The 21,335-nt window shown below is 37.8% G+C and overlaps 1 protein-coding gene across 5 annotated transcripts in view; it reads left to right on the top strand.

Annotated features, from left to right (window-relative positions):
• LOC131027804 (uncharacterized) overlaps window positions 1-21,335 on the top strand; it is a 214,199-nt gene that overhangs the window by 16,733 nt on the left and 176,131 nt on the right. For all 5 annotated transcript variants that reach the window (XM_057957896.2, XM_057957894.2, XM_057957895.2 and 2 more), the window contains 4 exons: window positions 6,163-6,221; window positions 6,520-6,612; window positions 6,805-6,927; window positions 20,518-20,638. In XM_057957896.2, the coding sequence (XP_057813879.2) occupies window positions 6,590-6,612; window positions 6,805-6,927; window positions 20,518-20,638 (267 nt within the window). In that variant the 5' untranslated portion in view covers window positions 6,163-6,221; window positions 6,520-6,589. The remainder of the gene's footprint in view (window positions 1-6,162; window positions 6,222-6,519; window positions 6,613-6,804; window positions 6,928-20,517; window positions 20,639-21,335) is intronic.

Below are 21,335 nucleotides of genomic sequence, written 5' to 3'. Positions count from 1 at the left end.
TTAGCTCTGACAAAAGTGGGGCGTGTGGGTATGTCATATGTGCGTGTGTTAGTCACACGAGCTTTGGAATGACCAGCAATACTGCCATTTTCTTCTTGATTCAGATCATTACCTTTAGGTATTGAAAGTTGTTGTATGGTGGTGGTCAGCTGTTGCAACACTGTTGCTACCTGTTTTTGTCTAGATGCTATACCTCTCATGACCTCCCTTACCTCATTGTCATCATTCTGTTTAGTGTTTCTGGTGGCTTCTTCATTCCTATCACACATAATTTCAATTTGGTTCTGACCAAAATGAAATTGGTTTCTTTGAGAACCGAATCTCCTGCGGGTATAAAATTTGTGATGCCCAAATTGTTGGTGATGCATATAAAATCCCCTAACCCTCCAGGATGGCAGGATCAAAGCTTTGATACCACTGTGATGAACCCTTGTTGGTTCAATCTTTCAACCTGCTGTAATTTTGTAATTCTTTTGTATTTTTGATTATTAAAGATGGTCTTTTAGAAATAGATAAAAGTTGCAGAAGGGGTTTCTTAATTTTCAACACATATTGAAAATAATACATGAAATAATAAGCTGAAACAATAAATTGGAGATTTTAGAAGCATACCCGTAGATCTTTAGCCAATTTATTGAAATGAAAAGATTAAATCAGCAACTTGCGAAGTTCTGATTTTTATTCAGGAAACAATTCAGATCTGCTTTTATTTTAATAATAAGACGCCCAGACAGTAGAAGATGGCGCCAATTTAATGAGCAAGCTGTGTGTTTGGGAAAGGAGGCCTCCAAACCACAAAAAATTAACATCAATAACAGTAAATAAGAAAACCTACAACGGATCTGCCTTGTAAGAAGCCAAATCTGCTTGCAATCATCACCAATTTGACTTCTAAATGAAGCCAACCACAATTGCAACAATTCAACTGATCTTTCACAGTCTCACCATTACCATGCACTGAAGAATAGAGGTTCTCCAATGAAGAATCTAGTTTGAAACCCTCAAGCTCCAAAACCTAGAGAGGAAGAGATATCAAATGATCAACGAATTAATGAGTTTGATTTCTCAAGCGGGCAGCTTTATGCAAAAACCCACAATTTTTAATTAGGGTTGCTTTTAGGGTTTGAAAAATATCATTAAGTGTTAAAACAATTTTAATATGGGCGCCCAACTATGGAGAAAAATAATAAGTCATTTAAATAAATTTAAGTGAAATATTTTATTAAAAAGTCAATGTGACTTATAATAAATGTCATTAATTAAATATTGCCTGTAATTCACTGAAAAATTAATCTCTCTCTCAATATGACTCCAAAAGATGAACCGTCAGAAGCTGGAGATAAAGCTCCCAAAACCCATGTGACCAAGGGCCTGCCTAAAAATAACCATCTTCACATTTATAAATAGCCCAAATGCTATAAACAGCAAATCCCTCAAATGGAGTCAGAAACTGCTCAAACGAAGCTTGAACTGAACCCAACCCTGAACTGAAGAACATCATCCTCCATCCACTGTCCCCATGACCTTCTGTCCATACCCTGTTAGCCTACGAGGGTCCAAAAAATAAGCTACCTAATCAACTCGAAAACCTTGCTTAGGATTGGGACATCACATCTTCAAAGGGTATGCAAATAATTTTCAAATCACTTATACACATCAACACCATAGACAATGCGAATCAATGAGCATAAAGCTATTGAAGTTAAGATTTCAATTGAGTTCATACTAACCATGCGCTGCAACTTGCAATCAACAAAATTAAAAATGGTATAAACATGTAGGCTTCACCATTAATCAACAACAATTTCTTCCATTCAAGTATGCAACTTGATGTAAACAAATCTTAATCTAATTTGACAAGCAAGAAACCATGCTAACACTCAAAACAACACAAGTTCTCACCAAGCTTTAATGAGCGTGCATTTATCCTGGTAGTATTTTGGCAACAATTTCACAAACATCTCTTGCTACAAATGAAATGAGCAAACCTTATATAGGGTTTTCAATGACAAATGAAGGGCCCAAATTGATTCCAAATCAAAGGCTGAGATAAATAAAAGTAACCCTAAGTGGAGTTAGTTACAGTTAGTTACAACTACCACCTAATCCACTAACTCTTATTAAATATTAACGAATAGAAAATAAAGCAACCTCCTTGGCACAAACAGCGAGGAACAAGAGCAAATAAGAAAATTCAAGGCTACCTAGGACTATAACAAACTATCCTCTAGGAATGTGTGCCACTTATCCCTTTCTTGGATAGCAAATTCAATGAATCTGGACATGATGACGTCAAGCTCTTCCATTGGTGCACTTGGCGCAGCCTCCACCTTATACTCCATGAGTGCTAAGTCAGTGGTACATGTGGCGAATATCCTCTCCCATTCTGGTCCTTGGTCGTGGACACTATTCATGAAAGTCATGAATGAAAAAGAATTCTCCAAATGATCCTCTGAAATGGAACCTGTGGCCCTGAAGAAGATAGCTTTCATTTTATCTTTTAATCCATTCACATTTATGTCCTTATCATTATTCACTTCCTTTCCAAGCACCACCTCCAGAACAATGAGGATTCTGTCTTGCATTCCCTTGACCATGGTGCCTAATTCATTGCAATCTATCTTTGCTTTCTCAAAGGTTTCCATGCTTGTCATCAATGCATAATACCATCAGTGAAAGTCACATGCTTGATTTACCTCCATTACATATCCATCCACCAAAGTTTTCTTTGGAATATCCATCAACACATGCAAATATGGAACAATATTCTCCTTAACAACTTGGAACTCATCACACAATGCAAGTATGACTTGAATCCTGTCCTAAATGGATATAACTTTGCCATATACTTGTATCAATTCCTCAATGAATGCATTTGCTTTATCAAATGCACTTCCAGTCCATTTCTTCGTTGCTTGTGATGTAGATTTCTTCGCTTCCAAATCTTCAATTGATTCCTTCAAAAGTGCTGCAGGAGGGACAAATGTTCCTTAAGCTTGCTGAATAGGATTTATCAAGTGTCTTATGTAATCCTTCAATTCCTTATTTTCTGCTTTGAATTGATTCTTCTTTTCTTCTTCTTTTCTCAATCTTTCTTTGATTACTTTCACGGATTCATCAAACTCCTTGATATCTTGTTCTCTTGTAGTTGGTCCCAAGTCAATAGTCATAAATTCATACTCCTCTTGAGTGATATCTTCTTTTACCTAATCAACTTTCGGAAATGCAATTTGCATCGTGCGGGACCTTGAACTTTCTTTTGTAACCTTGGAGTATTTTTTGGCTTTCTTCTTTTCTACAATGTTGCCAATCTTATTTAGAAAATCCTCTAAGTTATTGTCTAGATTGCACCTTCTTCATTCTATTCCTCAACCATTCAATAGTGGTGCACTGTTCAACATCTTCACTTGCTTCTTCATTTACTTCTTCATTTTCTTGAAATCCTTGAAGTGTCGATATCATTCCTTCATTGAAATCTTCGCCCGGAAAACCCATGTCCGCATCCTCTGGGATTTCCTCAATTGGTACTGTTGCTTGTTCAATGAAGTGATCATCAAGAAGAACTTCCAAAATCCACACCTTGAGAAAGATTTCCCTCTTGGTTTTGTTGTTGAATGTATTCCAAGGATTCGTTCACACTTTGACCTCCTAGAATGCTTGGATGAATTCCAACTTCCTTTTGTGATTCATTCTCCACAATTAATGTTACATTTCTATCCATGGAAGGGGTAACTTGTTGTACGGTAGAAGTGCTGGTTGATGAGTGAGTTCTTCCTGATTTTTCCTTCTTATGTGGCGGTTCTTCACTAGAAACTTCCTTTCTCTGTCTTCTAAGCGCGTGAAATTTTGGTGGTTGAGTTGAGATTTGATCGGATTTGGGGCGCTGCCCGGGCCAAAAGATGATTTTGACTACCCAGTCAGCAACCACTCTTAACAGAGCATTTAAATCCCAACGGCTCCTGCAAGATTGAATTTTGGTTGTTCGATCATCCGGTTTGTGCAAAGATGGACGCGTGAGAGTGTGCCACATAGCCCTCCAAAGGGTTCAAAAAGGGTTTAAAACATGGCTGTTGATAGGCCATCTTAAGTGAAAATCCACGGCCACAGATGTGCCTGTTGTTATGTAGCTAGGTCGGATCCCTTCTAGGGCCGACCTAGTGCACAAAATGTCAAGTGGCCTCGGCCTTGAGATTTAGAAATCTCAGTTGTAATATCCGATTAAGGGCAGGCCCTAAATAGGGCGAATGATTAATGTATAACTTGTAAATTGTAAATAGGTCAAGACCTATTCGATGTAACTTGTAGATAAAGTATTCAAATTCTTGTGACTTGGCGCCAAAATGAATAAGGCCGACCAAGGTTTGTTATGGGCTTGAACTCATATAAGTAAGATCATTTGAGGATCACAAAGGCAATCAACCATGCGAATACTCCTACCTCTGCTCTGCGAACTTCCTAAACAGCGAATTAATCATCTAAGGCAGCGAACTATTCAGTGAATCATCTTCTAACTGGGCGAACTTATTCACAGGTCTGCTGAATCCACTCTTAAGTCTACCGAGCCTGCTCCTAGGGTGTCAAACCTGCATCAAGGGTGCTGAACCTGATTCAAGGTTGCTGAATCTGGTCCAGACCTGAAGACATTCATCCTAGGGCATGCGAATATCGCCATATGGTCTGAAATCTGCATTCTGGGCAAGTTGATCAAGTCTAATCTGAGTTGTGAATCAGATAAGTTACTTGTATGCCCTAGAGGAGCTATATTGTAATTTGCTGTTATATTTAACCTAATCGGATCTGAGATTTCTTGCTGGGTTTTTCACCTCCAAGAGGGAGGTTTTCCTAGGATAGCATTGTGTTATGTGTTGCATTTATATCTTTGGTATTTTCTTTCAGTCTGATTACTAAAATCAACTGTGCCACGTGGCGGCCCAAGTCCAATTTGTATATCAGCGCATGAAACTTTAGCACATTTCAAGCTGCGAAATGGCGAAGGCAATCACCATTTTGCGGCTTGAAATCTCCTTTGTAAAACCATCGCTGTGAAACAACGATGTCTATCGCTAAATCGTAGGGTCAAGCGGCAGTCAAAACTTGACCGCTACGACCCTGCGAAAAAGGCTGTCCCTTTCATTTTGTGGGCTCGTCGCCATTTCGTGGGTTCGAATGTTGCATTAGCCTTAACTGCCGCAAAATGGCGAAACACTTCCTTTTCGCCATTTCGTGGGGGGTTCCTTGCTCCACGAAATGGCGAAAGCCATGAAGCTTGCTTTGCCGGTAAAAGGGGAAAGGGGAAACAGGTCCCGCCATGGACTAAGGCCCCTTTAGCCGGTGGATGTTAAGTGATTTGATCGCCTGGGCCGGTCAATATAAAATTAGAACTTTAGAGCCTGAGAAGGATAAAAAGGTATAAAACCTTAGGGTTTAGGGTTCTCATGGAGGTTTTAGCAGAGTTTTCTTAGCCAACTGGGCTTTCTTAGATCGGATTTTTTTAGGGCTAAAGTTGACATGAATTAAGTCAACATTCCCTTGACAACATTTTTGCAACATATTTTTGCAATTTTGACAACTTTGATAACATTTACAAGATTTTACAATTTTTGACAACTTTTTACTACATTTTGCATTACTCACAATCTCGCCCCCAATTTACAATCTTGGAGCTCACTCATGGATTTTGGATTGGGTCTTGGTAACTTAATCACATCCTAAAGGATAAATTCGCAGTCGGGGCCTAAACTATTGCCAGACACACTAAACCCTAGGAAATGTATGGACTACTAAGCACTAAGAGTGGTTCCTTATTTGCAATGGGGCGATGTGTGAAAAGGTCACAACAGGCCCCACATCTAGCATTAGTAATTAATTGTATAGATATTGCTACCTTTGGACTAGTGATCATTTTATTACAATAATTGTAAATACTGAATAGGCTTAAAATTAATTTTTAATGCATGGACATGCTAATTAAGATGGTAAATGAACTTTGGTTTATAATGTTTGAACGTCTCTTTGCACATGGCTTTCTACTCTTGTACATGTGAGAGATACATGCCAAGAGTTTTTTTCCACATCAGTTTGCTGGGTGAAATGACCTTCTACATATATCTTTATGCATATATAGTGAAACAGACTTCTAATTCATATTTTTGCTTATTATAGTGGACTGCAGAACAAAGAAAATCTACACGTTACCTTAAGTGACCAGATGGTTCACTCAGGTAACCTTTTTCTTATTCCTTATTTAGATGACTGTATTTTATCTGGTCGGTATGTTAGCTTAAGTGATTTATTTTCATGAAACCTTTAGGTTCTTGTCTATCATAAAAGTATAGGTTTATCCTAAAGCTCTCTTTTATTTTTCCTTTTGAAATGAGCTTCTTTTTAAATGGGTGCCGTCTATCTATTTGTGTTAGTTTAAGAAATCCAGTTAATGAAGTTTTACTTAACTTAAGGTCTTTTGTACCAGCCAATGTGCATGGTTTACTGTCAAATACTAAAGTTGCACTTACTCTGCAGAATACATAATACACAAGGACTTGAGGTTATTAAGTTTGACGGAGTCCAGCATTTTAGTGAGTTGAACATCATGAGTGCAGAACCCTTTAAGCGGTATGTTTAATGCAACCTCATATAATCTGCTCATTCAGGCTCTATAAGGTATTTTAGTAATCATGCTGAATTATCCAGCAAAACTTTTAAAAAATGTTTGCTTGCTTAGTTTCTAGGTTTTTGAAGCTGATCAGCGCCAGTTGTAGATTTCTATATCTTTTTTCTTATTCGCTAAATGTTCTTATTTAGCAGGTTGGTTAAGCTTGTGGCAAGGGCCTTTTATGATGATAATCCTACAAGAGCAGAGAACCAACCAAAATCTGGAAGAAGTGATAACAGGGGAATGGCAGTTGTGGTCCTTGATGCTTTAACAAGGTTAAATATTCTCCTTTGACTAAACACAATGTTACTAAAATCCTTGATTAATCATTTCCTGTCCTATTAATTCATGATATAGTGATATCATTTTTGTAAGATAAGCTTTCAAGATTGTGTTTTTGAAAAAAATGTCCAATTGCTTGCCTTTATAAAATTGTTTTCATGATTTGTCTTTTTGGGATCTTACCAGTCATTTTCTGTTTATAATATTGGTGACATTGACTAATTATTTTATCTTTTCTGACTCTTTAAGAAACACTTAAAATTCACAATTTGAAACAATTTTTTTTTTTGTATTGGTCTACGGGGATTTACAGTGGATCCCTCATATCTTTGAACATAAATGAGTCCCTGTCCTCAGGGATGTTAGTACTTGCCCACTTTTTTATTGGGGTTGAGATGATGAAGGGAGCAAGCTCAATGGTTCCCAGGGTGAGATTTGAACCTGGATCTTTTGTCATGCTAACACTTCCCCTTTAGCATTGAGTCATGTTCTCCATATTATTAGAAACAATTTTTTTGTACACAATATAGTCGTGATTGAAAATTTTAAATAATGAATATGAAATTCGGAAGCCTCGAAAAAATATTGGCGGTTGCACAATTCAATTATGTGTTGGAAATAAAAACTTCGCATGCCACTATGAATTTGATGTGCTGGCAAAGGATGATCTATGCTAGAGAATCGTATCCTTTAGTATCCAGATGGATTCATCTGCCTTGAATTTGATGTGTTGGCAAAGGATGAACCATGCTTGAGAACTGTATTCTCTAGTATCTATATGGATTCATGCTGTGAAGGCTACTTGACATATTATCTTCCTCTGGTGAATAATGTGTGTCTTTTGCATTTATCTTGCTACATTAATGGATAAATACTCTGTATCGTATTTGTCTGAATATTTAAATTGATATCTTCATTTGTGTGGAAAAGCCTCATTCAGTCTTTAGATGTTTTCTTCTCCTTTTGGAAGAATGGTTCTACTGTATCAAACTAAAATCCATTGCATCACCAAAGTCTGTTTAGTAGGAAAATTATTTCTTCTTACTGGTTTGAATGGATTCATGGCAAATTGTTTCCGTGTTTTCTTTTAGTGAAGGATCAGATTTTATTTTAAGTTACAATGTGTCATACCAGGGATTTGATTCACATTTTGATTTTTGAGCTAGTTAGAAAAGAATCCAAAGTTTGTCAGTTGAGGTCTATGTTCCAGGGTCTTTGTTAATGTTGAGAAGGAAATTATGAATATGCTATTGATTCTGAAACAAAGTAACTTTAATGGGATACATATTGTCAAGGTTTCCTGAGGGATGTTAATTGACAACGCATGAAATGAAAGTTTTGTGTTTTTTCATTTTGATAAAAGTTTATATGATATTGAGGGATAGAGCTCCTAACTATCATAAGAAATACAGTCTATCTCTAGGATTGAATCCACAAAAAGGCAGTTAGAAACATTAGACCAATCCTAAACCAAAAAATAGACATGGCTATAATAAACCTAGGTTGTCTGATTTGAGTTCAGCTTCAAATTTGACAAAATTAAGATTCAGTAAAGCTCGTAGATTTATGAAAGTCTTAAAATTTGGCCTCAATATCTTTACTGTTTTGAAGTGGATTCTTTTGCCAAATTGGTAATTGAGCAATGTTTGTCTAATTAACTACAGAAGGAAGATGGATGCCACAAATTCACTTAGCCACATTTTTATTATTAATGCTGCTAATTGCCTTCTCAAATTGATGCTAGGTTTCTAATGGTGATGATAAATTAGTCTGTTCCTTTACTTGTTCTTGTTGTAATATCCATAGTTGAATGTATGTAGCTATGTATGGATTGATGTTGACGCACGTAAAGATTATGCACTCAATAGCTTTTTGGTAGATGTATTTTTGTGAAAAATAGCTTTCATAGTTTGCACTCATACTATTGAATATATGAGTGGAAACTTTTAAAGCTATTCTTCACAAAAATACATCTACTGAAAAACTTTTGGGTATGTCACCTTTAAGTGCTTCAACATCAATCCATAAATATATATATGAATGAATATATATCTCCCATCCATCCATTGATGCACTGAAATATCCCCCCTTAGTTTTTTTCAATTTTTAAACACTAGAATTTCACCCATTAGCGTTAGCAAAGATGAAATAGTGAGAGCATTACATGTTGGCGGTTAGACCAGCCACTTCCACTTTTCAGCGAGATAATGAAATACTGAAAATTAAACAACTACTTGGCGGTATAACTAACCACTTCTACCTTCAGTGGGGACAATTACAAACCAAAGAGGATTGAATTAAGTGAATGACAATCACTCAACCACTTTTCAGTGAGAGGATTAGAAATAACAAAACTCTCACTCAACCACTTTTTAGCGGGGGGACTAGAAATAACAAAACTATCACTCAACCACTTATTCAGGGTGAGTACAAAAGTACAATATGAAATAGAGATAGGCCGAAGCCAGCCTCTTCCACTTATGCAGTGGGCAATACAAGAAAGTAAGATGTAGAATAAAAAATGGACTGTTTCAGAACTACTGAATATAGCCTTACAATGAGCAACTTTGCAAAATACTGTCAGGTAAATAAAGCTCCAATTTCCAATATATATAAGAAGGTACTCCAAGAAGCTACAAACAAGAAACTGAAACAACACAAGCTGAAATGACAATTTACCAAATCTGATATAGCCTATTAGCAACATCAAAAATCAGATCAGCAGCAATGTGAAGCCCATATCTCCATCAAAACACCTCCAAATGACTCCAAATCGGTGGCAAGGAGAGCTAGGACAAGGGCGCCCAAGTACCAACCAACAAACTATGCCAAACAGTCCTTAAACTTTTATGCACACTTCCCAATGTCACTGCAGCATGGTACGGCCTGCCTGGAGGAGGGCGATCTGCCTTAAAAATCAGGTCCTTCGGTATAGAATCTGAAACTTAGCAAGGAGGGGAGCCTAGCAAAGGGGAATTCAACAAGCCATTATCTAGAAGGACCAGAACAATTAGACAATCAGGCAGTGAGATATGAATGAATAACTGCTACAGCCATGAATCAAACCAGCAACATGAAAACACTCCAAAAATTAAAAAAACTGAAAATGCATCAATGAAATCCATTCTTAAAAAGCTCAATCTATCCCTCTGAATGAGAAATAGTCTCTCCAATCAGCTAGGTGCTATCTCTCAAGCATGAAACTGTCACAAGGCTAGGAAGCTCTCAACTTCGAAGCACAAGTTGGCACAAATTCGGTAGTACTTTGTTACAAAATATTCATGGATACCAAAACAAGAGCCCAACACTCTTATTTATAACCTCAGAGCTCCCAAATTCAAATTCACATTCCCTCTTAATGGACGCCAGACCCAAATGCACACTAATTTCACCTTAATTTGAAATTTGCATTTCATTTCCCCTCCTTTCCAAGTCGACCTTCACATAGAAGCAAATATACTTTATAAAAATGACAATAAAATAATAATGTGGGGTCCAAGGTAGATAAGTGAAATATATTATAATATTAACTTATTTCCCATAAGGCGTCCATCTTGCCTTATTAATATTTCACTTTATAAAATATTTTTCCTCAACAATAAATCGCCCAACTTTATGACATAAAATAATACTTTATCACCTCAAGTCGTCCCCTTAAGTCATAACCATAAATACATAAGTCATACGCCTAGGCCAAGAGGCATTAAAATATATTAAAAATACTTTTCCCATGTACTGAACAACTACCATAGTGAACTGAAGGCTAAAAGTACTAAAAGTGGACTGCCAGAAATAGCGTCTAAACTGGACCATTGAAACCTGCCAAAATAGCACTACAAAAAATAGTACTTACTATAAATAGCATACTGTTAAAAATAGTAAGTGTCTCCAAAGTGATTTTAACCACATTTTGAGCAGTCGTCGCGACTTACCAAAAATAGTAAGTCTAGAAAAGTCCTCAGATTCAATTGCATGTGTAATGTCCCCTTCCCAGTTCTAGACTGATGGATGGAGTCTTAGCCTATTTTGGAAACCCGTAGGCCAACCGGAGACTAAATTAGGGTTTCTATTTCCAAGAAGGTTTTCAGAGAGGTGTTTGCTGGAGTTCTACAGTTTGCTCTCTAGATTCTTTTTGGGTTTTTTGTGAGCTTCAGGATGGTAACATGTATTCCAATGAGAGAAGATTTTTGAATTTACTATTTTTAGTAAATTCTGTCAGGCTGACGACTGTTTGCTTTATAGGGTTTTTCTGGGTTTTTTGAGAGCTCCAACGTGGTTTGACATCCAAATTCTTCGGAGATGATTTCCGGACTTACTATTTTTAGTAAGTCATGATTGCTGCTCAGAATGTGATGAAAATGACTTTTGACACACTTACTATTTTTAGCAGTATGCTATTTATAGTGAGTACTATTTTTGGTAGTGCTATTTTCGGCAGGGGTTCTGCAACTCAGCTCAATGGCTATGTTTGGCAGTGTTATTTTTGGCAGGATCCTGTGTTCGAACTCAGATGACTATTTTTTGCAATACAGTTCAGTACCTTGGCCTCAGCTCATTTTGGCAGTATTCAGCTTTTTGGAAGCAAAAGTATTTTTTAATACATTATTATTCCCCATGGCCTAGGTGTAATTTGTGTTGTGACTTCAAGGGGTTGCCATGGTGTTTTTAATTAAATTATAACTTAAGGCAAGTTGGACGATTTTCTAAGCAAGATTGCCTAAGTTATATTATTATTTATAAGTCATTGTTGAGCGCTCACTTTACACATTATTGGCAATTTAATAAGGTGACTCTGCTATGATCTTGGACGACTTAGAGAAGGGAAATATTATTTTTATCCTAAGTCTATTTGGCGAAATATTCCACCTTCATATTGAGACGCCAAAGTGCAATTTCATCAATATTATTTTATAAGCATTATATTTATCAAAGTGGCAATTAAGGGTGGATGTGACTTGGGCGATTTGTTGAGGTATTGAAATGAAGTGAAATGAAATGCAAGTGAAAAAAGGTGAATTTGGGCGCCATGTGAATTTGCATTTGAGCCTCCAAAATCTACAACTAAGAGCGTTGAGCTCTCATTTGGGGTATGCTTGATGAATGATAATGTTATGTTGCCGAAATGGTGCCAGAATTGAGCTTCGAAGTTGAGAGCTTCCTAGCAACCATCAGTTTCGTGCTTGAAAGACTGTACCTAGCTGATTATTTGTGACAATCTTTCATCCAGAGAGATAGATTGTGCTGATTGAAGAGATGGAGAGATTTTCAGTTTTGGTGTGTTTCTAGTTTGCTGGTTTTTGGAGTGGCTGTAGGTGATTTTCAGTCATATCTTCCTACTCGAGTGGCTGTTTGCTCTGGGTAATAGCTCGTTGGAAGCCTCTCTGCTAGGCGATTCATCATTTGGAGGCTCGTGTTAAGTTGTTTGGTGTGCATTTTTCTCTTGCTGATCGAACTTCCCTACTGGCCATACATTTCCAGCCAACCCTAGGGCAACGTGCAACATTTTCAGTATTGATTTGATGGGGTTTTTGAGTTGGGGGTCTGATCGCCTATCCTCTAGCATTCATTTGCCATCGGCTTGGTGCTGTTTGGTGGAGTTTTGAGTGAGTTGTGTGCATTTCATTGTTGCTGGTTTGTTTTTGGTGTTGCTGATAGTTTCATTTTAGTTTTGATTAAGTATTTGGGTTGCAATTTCAGTGTTTTCCATTGTAATCTCTAGTAGAACTTTCTTTCTATTAGAGTTGATAATTCTCTTGTTCTGACAATAGTTGCAGGTTTCGTTATTGTAAGATTATTTCAGTAGTACTGATCAATGCCTTTGCTGCAATTTACTTGTATTCCCCACTGCATAAGTGGAAGAGGCTGGCCATGCCGCCTATCTTTGTTTGTAATGTTTTTCTCCCGTTGCATAAGCGGTAGAGTGATTGTCGTTTCAGTTGTTTGGTTTGTTCCTTGCTGGTTTACCACCAGGAATTTTCAGAATTCCCATCACCCGCTATATAAGCGGAAGGGGCTGGCTTGCTGCCCAAGTATTGTAATAATTTTCAGTATTTTGCAACTAACGATCCCGTCAACCCCGTATGCTCTCACCTTCCCAGATTGGGCACTTGGTGATCAGAAAGTGGAAGGGTTGCAGTTTTTAGAATTATTGTATTTTCATTGCTAACCCTAACGGATCCTTGTGTTGTAAATTGCTAAATTTTTAAAAAAATTGTGGGGATATTACAGTGGTATCAGAGTTGGTTTTCTTGCCAGCTTGTGAATTCAGATTGATCAGAGTTCTCCATGAGTGACAGAGACATCCAATACTACAACAGAGAACAAAGAAGGCAACAGTATCAGGTTCCCGCAGTGCCAATTGAAGAGACTTTTTCAGAGGTAGCAATTGATTCAGTTGATTCTATGGCAGAGAGAATATTAGAACAGAAAAAGACCCCTGATGCTAGAGTAGAAAGAAAGTTTGATGCTATGATGGATATGATGTCATAGTTGTTGGCCAAACTTAATCAGAATTATGGTGGGACTCCTAATCAGCCCACTAATGGACCTGAAGCTAGCACTTATAATAACCCTAGAGGAAATGGAAACGAGAGTAACCATGGAAGCAACAATGGAGTAACACCTGGAGGGTCAGTATCAAGACCTTTGCAACTCGTCTTCCTACCCAAGGAAGTGCCTCAAGCTGAAATTGAGATACCAATAGTGGATGAAATAAGGAATAGTTACATGGAGTATGCTTCTCTCACTGCAGAGATCTGGAATATCCTCACCTTGGACTAGTTTATGAACCAAATGAAGAAGAGAGGTGGAAGATTTGATAACTGCCCTTATGCTCCACGAGATTATCAGTAAACCCTTGGAAAGGTTACTCTAGCCCACTTTGACGGGAGTGATAAGTGTTCTGCTAGATCGTGGGTTTAGAAGTTGAACAATTATTTGTCCTTGAGACCAATGCCAGAAGAAAATGAAAAAACTGTAATTGAGGTTGTGCATGATGAATCTTTTAATGTTTCTTTTGGAGCTAGTGACAATGTTGAATGCACTCATGTGCTTCTAGAGGAAGAGCAGATGAAAATTGAAGATGTTAAACAAGAGGAAAAAGAGAGAATTTCAGATTGCTTTTGGGATGTCTTCAATGAAGTTCATGTAACTTCATATGATTAGGAAATGGATACATCTAAGGATGCCTACATGGTAAATTTAGAAATGGAAAAGGTTAATAGGTTGTTGAATGGAGATTCATGTTATGAAGCTGAAAATATTGTAGCTAATGAAGAAGCTCCTAATGACCAAGAGGCTATCCTATTTTGTGAGTTTAAAATATACCAAGGTGATGACATTCAAGGGGCAGATTTAGAGGACCAATCAAAAATTGCATTTCAGAATAATGGTGTTGAGACTCATAGTTTGAAGAATGAGCTTGACCAAATTCTGAAAGTCTTTGACTTGGAGAAGTGTCCTAAATTGGAATTTTCAAATTTAGGACAGTAGGATAGTTGGTCCAAGTTGGAAAAAGGAAATACTTTTCAGATTGTTGATAATCCTCTTTTTGTGATGAGTGTTGATGTGACCTTAGATAATCGACTCTTTCAGTTGGATGATGAGATGGCTCTTAACCTTGATGACGTCAATGAGATATGGAATCCAGGTTTGGTATGTAATTGTGAAGTAGAATAGGTCGAGTTGTCTATTGGGCCTTCCAAGTTTGTTGGTGACTTACTCTCTACAAAGGACCATGATGGTGTGGATTGCCATGATTTGATGGTTGACCTTGGAAGCCTACAGTTTGACGAATATTGCATTGGTGATGAATCTACAAGCATCATTGAATTCATTTTCAATTGGGGCCAAATGGGAATCTTAGGAGTGCAGCAACAACATGGCAGAGCCACTCTTGGGGTTGGTATCTATGCACCAAACCCTTTTCAAGAATTGTTGGTGATGAAAGATGATCCCCTCAACACTGTATGGTCTCACCTTCCCCTATTGGGCACTTGGTGATCAAAAAGTGGAAGGGTTGCAGTTTTCAGAATTATTGTATTTTCATTGCTAACCCTAACGGGTCCTTGTGTTGTTAACTGCTAAATTTAAAAAAAAATTGTGGGGATATTACAACATGTCACTATCGCGTAGCTCTCTAAAAACCCCCAAAAAACGATGTCAAGGTATTTTGGGCACATGTGGGTATAGTATTCAATTTGTATCCAGGTTGTATCAGATACGTATTTGTTTCAGATACGGGAATGGATACGCGGATACGTGTGCCCAAGGAGGGACAAAGGAGTTTCCGGCTACTCTGGTCGCGACTTAACAAAAATAGTAAGTTGGGACAAGTCCTCAGATTCAATTGCATGTCACACCATCATGTTGTTCTCTGAAAACCTAGAAAAATAAGCTGTTCTTGCCCCCACTTACTAAAAATACTAAGTATACCAAACTCCACTGATTGCTACACATGTACCATCATCGCGAAGCTTTTTGAAAACCCAGAAGGAATCCATAATCAAAACTGTAAAACTCCAACATGCAAGCCACTAAAATTGTCAAAACATAAATAGGAAACCCAAATTCCGCCTTTGATTGACCAACGAGTCTCAGGATTGGCCAACAATCCCTGAAACAAACTAGAGTGGAAAAGGGGACATTACAGTTCGCCCTTCCCAAAATTGCTTGTCTTCAAGCAATGCCACCACAACTCTCGAAAAATTTAAACTGATCCACACCAATGCAAGTATGATCCCAGGGTTCCATATCCGTCTCAGGAAGAACCCACCATGCCGATGCTGTGCCACTTTGATCACATCGGTCAAAAAATTATGCCAAAACTGCACTAACCTCCCTTGTAACTCCGAAATGTTACCATCCATGATACTCAAACGAAAAAATCTTGAAGGACTAAAATCAATATCACGCAACATCTCATGCCCATAAAGCTTTGAGTAATCAATATCAACATTGCCACTGTCTATCACAAGCTTGGGCAATAGGAAATAAGTCTACTTAACTCACAATCAAACTCCCCAACATATCTCCCCAAGGCGTCAAGCAGAGCCATGACTGTAAATGTGACTTCTCCAAATCTCCTTGCAAGGAGGAAAACAATCCTTTGCAAGAGCTCAACAAACACATCCCCATAACTTCAGATGAATCTACTAGGCCTCAATTGAATTATTCTAATACGACCATGGAGACTTCTGAAAACTCTTGTAGTTCCCACTCCAAGCACCTCAGAATGATGAACCAAAGAAAGCAAAGGTTTGCTGTCCCAATCATAAGAAGAGAGGGCATAAGGATAACCACTAGTTAGAGCTTGAACACTTCCGATACACGGATATTGATTGCCCCAACTCGCCATACCTCTCATTTGAGACCATAAACCCATCCTACTAGGAGACCGTGAAGTCTGAAAAAAAGTACACCAACAGCCCACTAAGTCTGAAATGATTGACTTGAGATCTGATCTTAAGAAAATCAACATCTAAGAAGATGAAAAACTTCTGCAACACAAGAAATTGTCATCCAAAACAACACATCTGCTTATGTCCAAGGCTGGAAATATCCACTCTAGTGACTCCCACTCCGCATAGAACCATCCTTTGCTCATAATATCTTCCCAATCCACTAGTTGATGAGAAAAAGGAACCATCAAATGCCTGGTAAAGAAGGGAACAACACCATCAAGACTGAAAATTTGTTACTTATCCCTCCAAAGGTTCTTCTTTCCACATGTAATAAGCTCCATTAGACCATGTTGACGATCTTGAGCCTGGATACCCAATCGAAAGTGATTTTCAACACATTGAAAAGAAAACTCAACACATCCCCAAGTGCTAGTAAGGACTAAGTGCATACTTAAGAAATTGATATCTCCTCTAGTAAACCCTTGAAGCCTAACCGTGAAAGCTTCAACAACATTGGAGTATGGAACAAATGTTGTCCTCAAATCCAACTACCGAAATGGACTAGTAAGAGCCTTATTATTATTCAACCCAACAAATAGGTTATCAAGCATGCAATCACCACGTTCTGGTCCTTCTTTCTCCCTACTTCATGAGTGACAAGTCTTAAATCTTCACTCCTTGCTGCTGCAATGAAACCTTGGACGGCTACTAAATTGTGTTTAGACAACACCTTGATGCCAAAGATGTTGAAATCATCCCGATTCAATACTTCCCAAGTGGAGTCTTCATCCTCAACCCCACTTATGCATTCAGTATCAAGCAACCTCGGAAGATTACTATTCACAAAACGTGGCACATCCTCCTGGTTTGACATCACATCATCCATACACTGGAAACCATAGTTAGTCTCATGTTCGATCACTTCACAACATGTTTTATCATCCATCACGATGAGAGGGTTTTCATAACTTTCCTCGATACCCACTTCAAAGAGAGGGTTATCAAGAACCTGGAAGCCATCCCTTTCCTCTTGCTCACTTCCATTTTGCTGATCCGAATATGCACATACAACTTTTGTTTTTCTTGTGAAGTTCTCAAGATCAAACTCTTCTCGAAGACTATCAAGCTCACCAATTACTTGCCCGATTTCTTCAGCTCTTTGTGCATTCTCTTGCTCCCTGAAAAGTTTGTAATCAGCAAATTGATCTTCTACCTCCTTTTGAGCCAATTGAGTATTTTCTAACATGTCCTTTGTTGACTCAAGCTCAAGAGTAAGCTCTTCAATTTTCCTCTCTTTTCCTTGGAAATCACTAAGGATCTTCTTTGCAGATTTGATGGCATAATCACGATCTGTGATCAGTTGTATGCACTTTGATTTCAATGTCTCCAAAGAGTTTTTGATTAGTTGCATATTAGGGAGAGCAACTTCATCCTTAACTCCTTTCCATCTCTTTTCAATTTGAGCCTTCCAATAGAGTTCTTCTATCAAACTATGTGTACGGTCAAACCCAGATAGAACTCTTACCTCATTCTCAAAGGACCTCATGAATTTATCCTTCCACTCGTGAACATGCAAAGGTGGTGTACTGGTGATTGGCTGTAACTGAAAATTAGAACTTTGTTTCTTGTCTTTGCTGCCCTCAAAGCTGCTCCAAGACACTTTTTTTTACCACCCACTAGCTGCAATTGCTCAATGTCATTAAGAGGATTAGATTCTACTGAATCTTCAAGTTTTTGCTTACCACCAACTTCATGAATAGGTAAATCAGATTTGTGTTTTAGAACCTCTTTAAACTTTCCATCATCAAGAACCATATGGTCTTCTGGCTCTACATCCTCCTCAATGTCCTCTTGATCAAAGGATGTGGTAGCCCCCAACTTGATCAATGGGTCATTGCTGATCGCTGTTCTGAAAGTTTTTGTAGAGACATATTCTTCTTTAGTGGTTGGAACCATCTCAAAGGGGTCATTATGGACTTTTGCCAAGCAAACTCTTTTCCCAAAGACACCTTCTCCTCTAATGGCCTCTTCATAGCTTACAACACCCCTTAAACTTTTTCGCACACTTCCCAAAGGCGCTGCAACATGGTACGACCTGCCTGGAGAGGGGCGATCTGCCTTAAAAATCAGGTCCTTCGCTATAAAATCTGAAACTTAGCAAGGAGGGGCACCTAGCAAAGGGGAATCCAATGAGCCATTGCCCAGATTAATCAGACGATCAGGCAGTGAGATATGAATGAATAACTGCTACAGCCATGAACCAAACTAGCAACATGAAAACAGTCCAAAACTCAGAAAACTGAAAATGCATCAATGAAATCCATCCTTAAAAAGCTTAATCTATCTCTCTGAATGAGAAATAGTCTCCTCCAATCAGCTAGGTGCTATCTCTCAAGCACAAAACTGTCACAAGGCTAGGAAGCTCTCAACTTCGAAGCACAAGTTGGCACAAATTCGGTAGCACTTTGTTACAAAATATTCATGGGTACCAAAACAAGAGCCCAACACTCTTATTTATAACCTCGGAGCCCCCAAATTCAAATTAACATTCCCTCCAAATGGACTCCAAACCCAAATGCACACTGATTTCACCTTAATTTGAAATCTGCATTTCATTTCCCCTCCTTTCCAAGTCGACCTTCACATAGAAGCAAATATACTTTATAAAAATGACAATAAAATAATAATGCGGGGTCCAAGGTAGATAAGTGAAATATATTATAAAATTAACTTATTTCCCATAAGGCGTCCATCTTGCCTTATTAATATTTCACTGCCAAAAATAGCACTGCCAAAAATAGTACTTACTATAAATAGCATATTGCTAAAAATAGTCTCTCCAAAGTGATTTTAACCACATTTTGAGCAGCTGTCATAACCAAAGTTGCATGGACACAGATATGGATACAAATACGGATACGGTATTGGATATGGATACGACCGTTTTGAGGACCCCCAATATGGATACTGCTGGATATGTCATTCATAAAAAACACATACACATATTTAACACAATTTTCTAAGTTATTTGAGGAGATTTTCATTAATTCAAAAGCAATATAGACACATAGTTGCTGCATAAATAATGATAAGTTGATTTAACATTTTATTTGTCTTTCAAATAAATAATGATGAGTCACTCAAATAGAAAACATTTTATTTGTCTTTCTCATTGGGTGTAGGTTTTGTTTATACCAATTTTTTTTTTACAGAATGCATGGATGAAGTTTAAAAAAATTAAATTTAGGAAGATTTCTGTAAAAATTTTAAAAAATCAAATCGCACAATATCTGGCATGGTTGGAAATCAAGGTTTTTTGGGCACATTTGGGTATAGTATTCAATGTGTATCCGGGTTGTATCAGATACGTATTTGTTTCAGATACGGGAATGGATACGCGGATACGTGTGCCCAGGGAGGGACAAAGGAGTTTCCGGCTACTCTGGTCGCGACTTAACAAAAATAGTAAGTTCAGAAAAGTCCAAAGATTCAATTGCATGTCACACCATCATTTTGTTCTCTGAAAACCCAAAAAAATAAGCTGTCCTTGCCCCCCCTTACTAAAAATAGTAAGTATACCAAACTACACTGATTGCTACGCATGTACCATCATTGCGAAGCTTTCTGAAAACCTAGAAGGAATTCATAATCAAAACTGTAAAACTCCAACATGCAAGCCTCCAAAATTGCCAAAACATCCTCCTAGAAAAATAGGAAACCCAAATTCTACCTCTGACTGACCAACGGGTCTCGGGATTGGCCAACAATCCCCAAAACAAACTAGAGGAGAAAAGGGGACATTACATTCACAACCTGACTTGGCTTGACAGTGAAGGCATGCATACCCTATAACAAAGATTACATGTTTGAATTTTTAGCGAGGTAGTGTTGAATTCCTCAAAATAATAAACAGTAAATGGAAAAACAAAAGCAATCCCCGAGTAGAATGGTTGCATAAGGGGGTCTCATGCAAAAATTGGTGTTTGGTTCGGTGGTGACCTTTACCTTCTATTGTTAATTCTGTATGCGTGCATTGATTTTTGGTTGGAAAAAGTTAGGTTGTAGTTCATGTTATTTTTTCTAGTTGCTTAGTATGTTTTGAAATGTAGAATTTAACCATCTTAAAGTTTTAGAAAGATGCTTATACTCATTCTTGCGTTTTGCATTCTTATTGCATGGCAGGCGGCAATGGGTTAAAGAGGATGATTTGGCTAAGGATCTAAAGCTACATTCAAAACAACTTAGACGTACTTTACGATTTTTTGAAGAAGAGAGACTAATTACCAGGGATCATCGTCGTGAGGTTGTGTCTTACTTTAGAGTTTAATACTTTCAGTTTTATGCTTTCAGTTTGTAGACTTTTATATGATATTTTTAAGAAAATACCAAATGAACATAGGATTTTGACCATGTTCTATTTCATATTAATTTTTTGTCATATTAAATTTGTGTTCAATGGGGCACAGGGACAGATTTTTCCTGCACCTTATCTCCTAAAAAAAGTGGTTCACCCTTGGCATGTTTCCCAAGGTGGGAGACGTTCCCTAGGACGTTTCCAGTTATGGTACCATGGGGGGCTGGCTTGTAGCCTTCAACATCCTTGTGACATCCTTGTTTTGAACAAAAAATGTTTCTTTCTCGCTTCAATTGGTACACTTTGTTCAACAGTTTTTGAATGTAGTTGTGGGCTTCGATCAATACCCCATAATTGTTAATTTGCAAACTTATAAATGAGCTCAATACAGTCGGATGTATTTCTTCTAAATTCTATAAGATATGGGGTGCAAAAATAAAATTGTTGCTTACTAGTTATCTTCGGGAGAGTAATTGGTACACGTTGTTCAAGTTTTGCACACAGATATCTCATTTGGTTCCTCTGCAATTCCTCTGCAACCATTGGGGTTTTTACTTTTGTATTACCAGATTTAATTGAACTATTGTCATTTTATGACACCCCAGGTCCATTAGTGAGAACCAATCAAAGATATGTTCCATGGACC

The sequence above is a fragment of the Cryptomeria japonica genome, chromosome 3, assembly GCF_030272615.1.
Source record: "Cryptomeria japonica chromosome 3, Sugi_1.0, whole genome shotgun sequence".
NCBI lineage: Eukaryota > Viridiplantae > Streptophyta > Pinopsida > Cupressales > Cupressaceae > Cryptomeria > Cryptomeria japonica.
The sequence above is the reverse complement of the archived record's forward strand: the minus strand, read 5'-3'. Positions and strand labels throughout refer to the sequence as shown.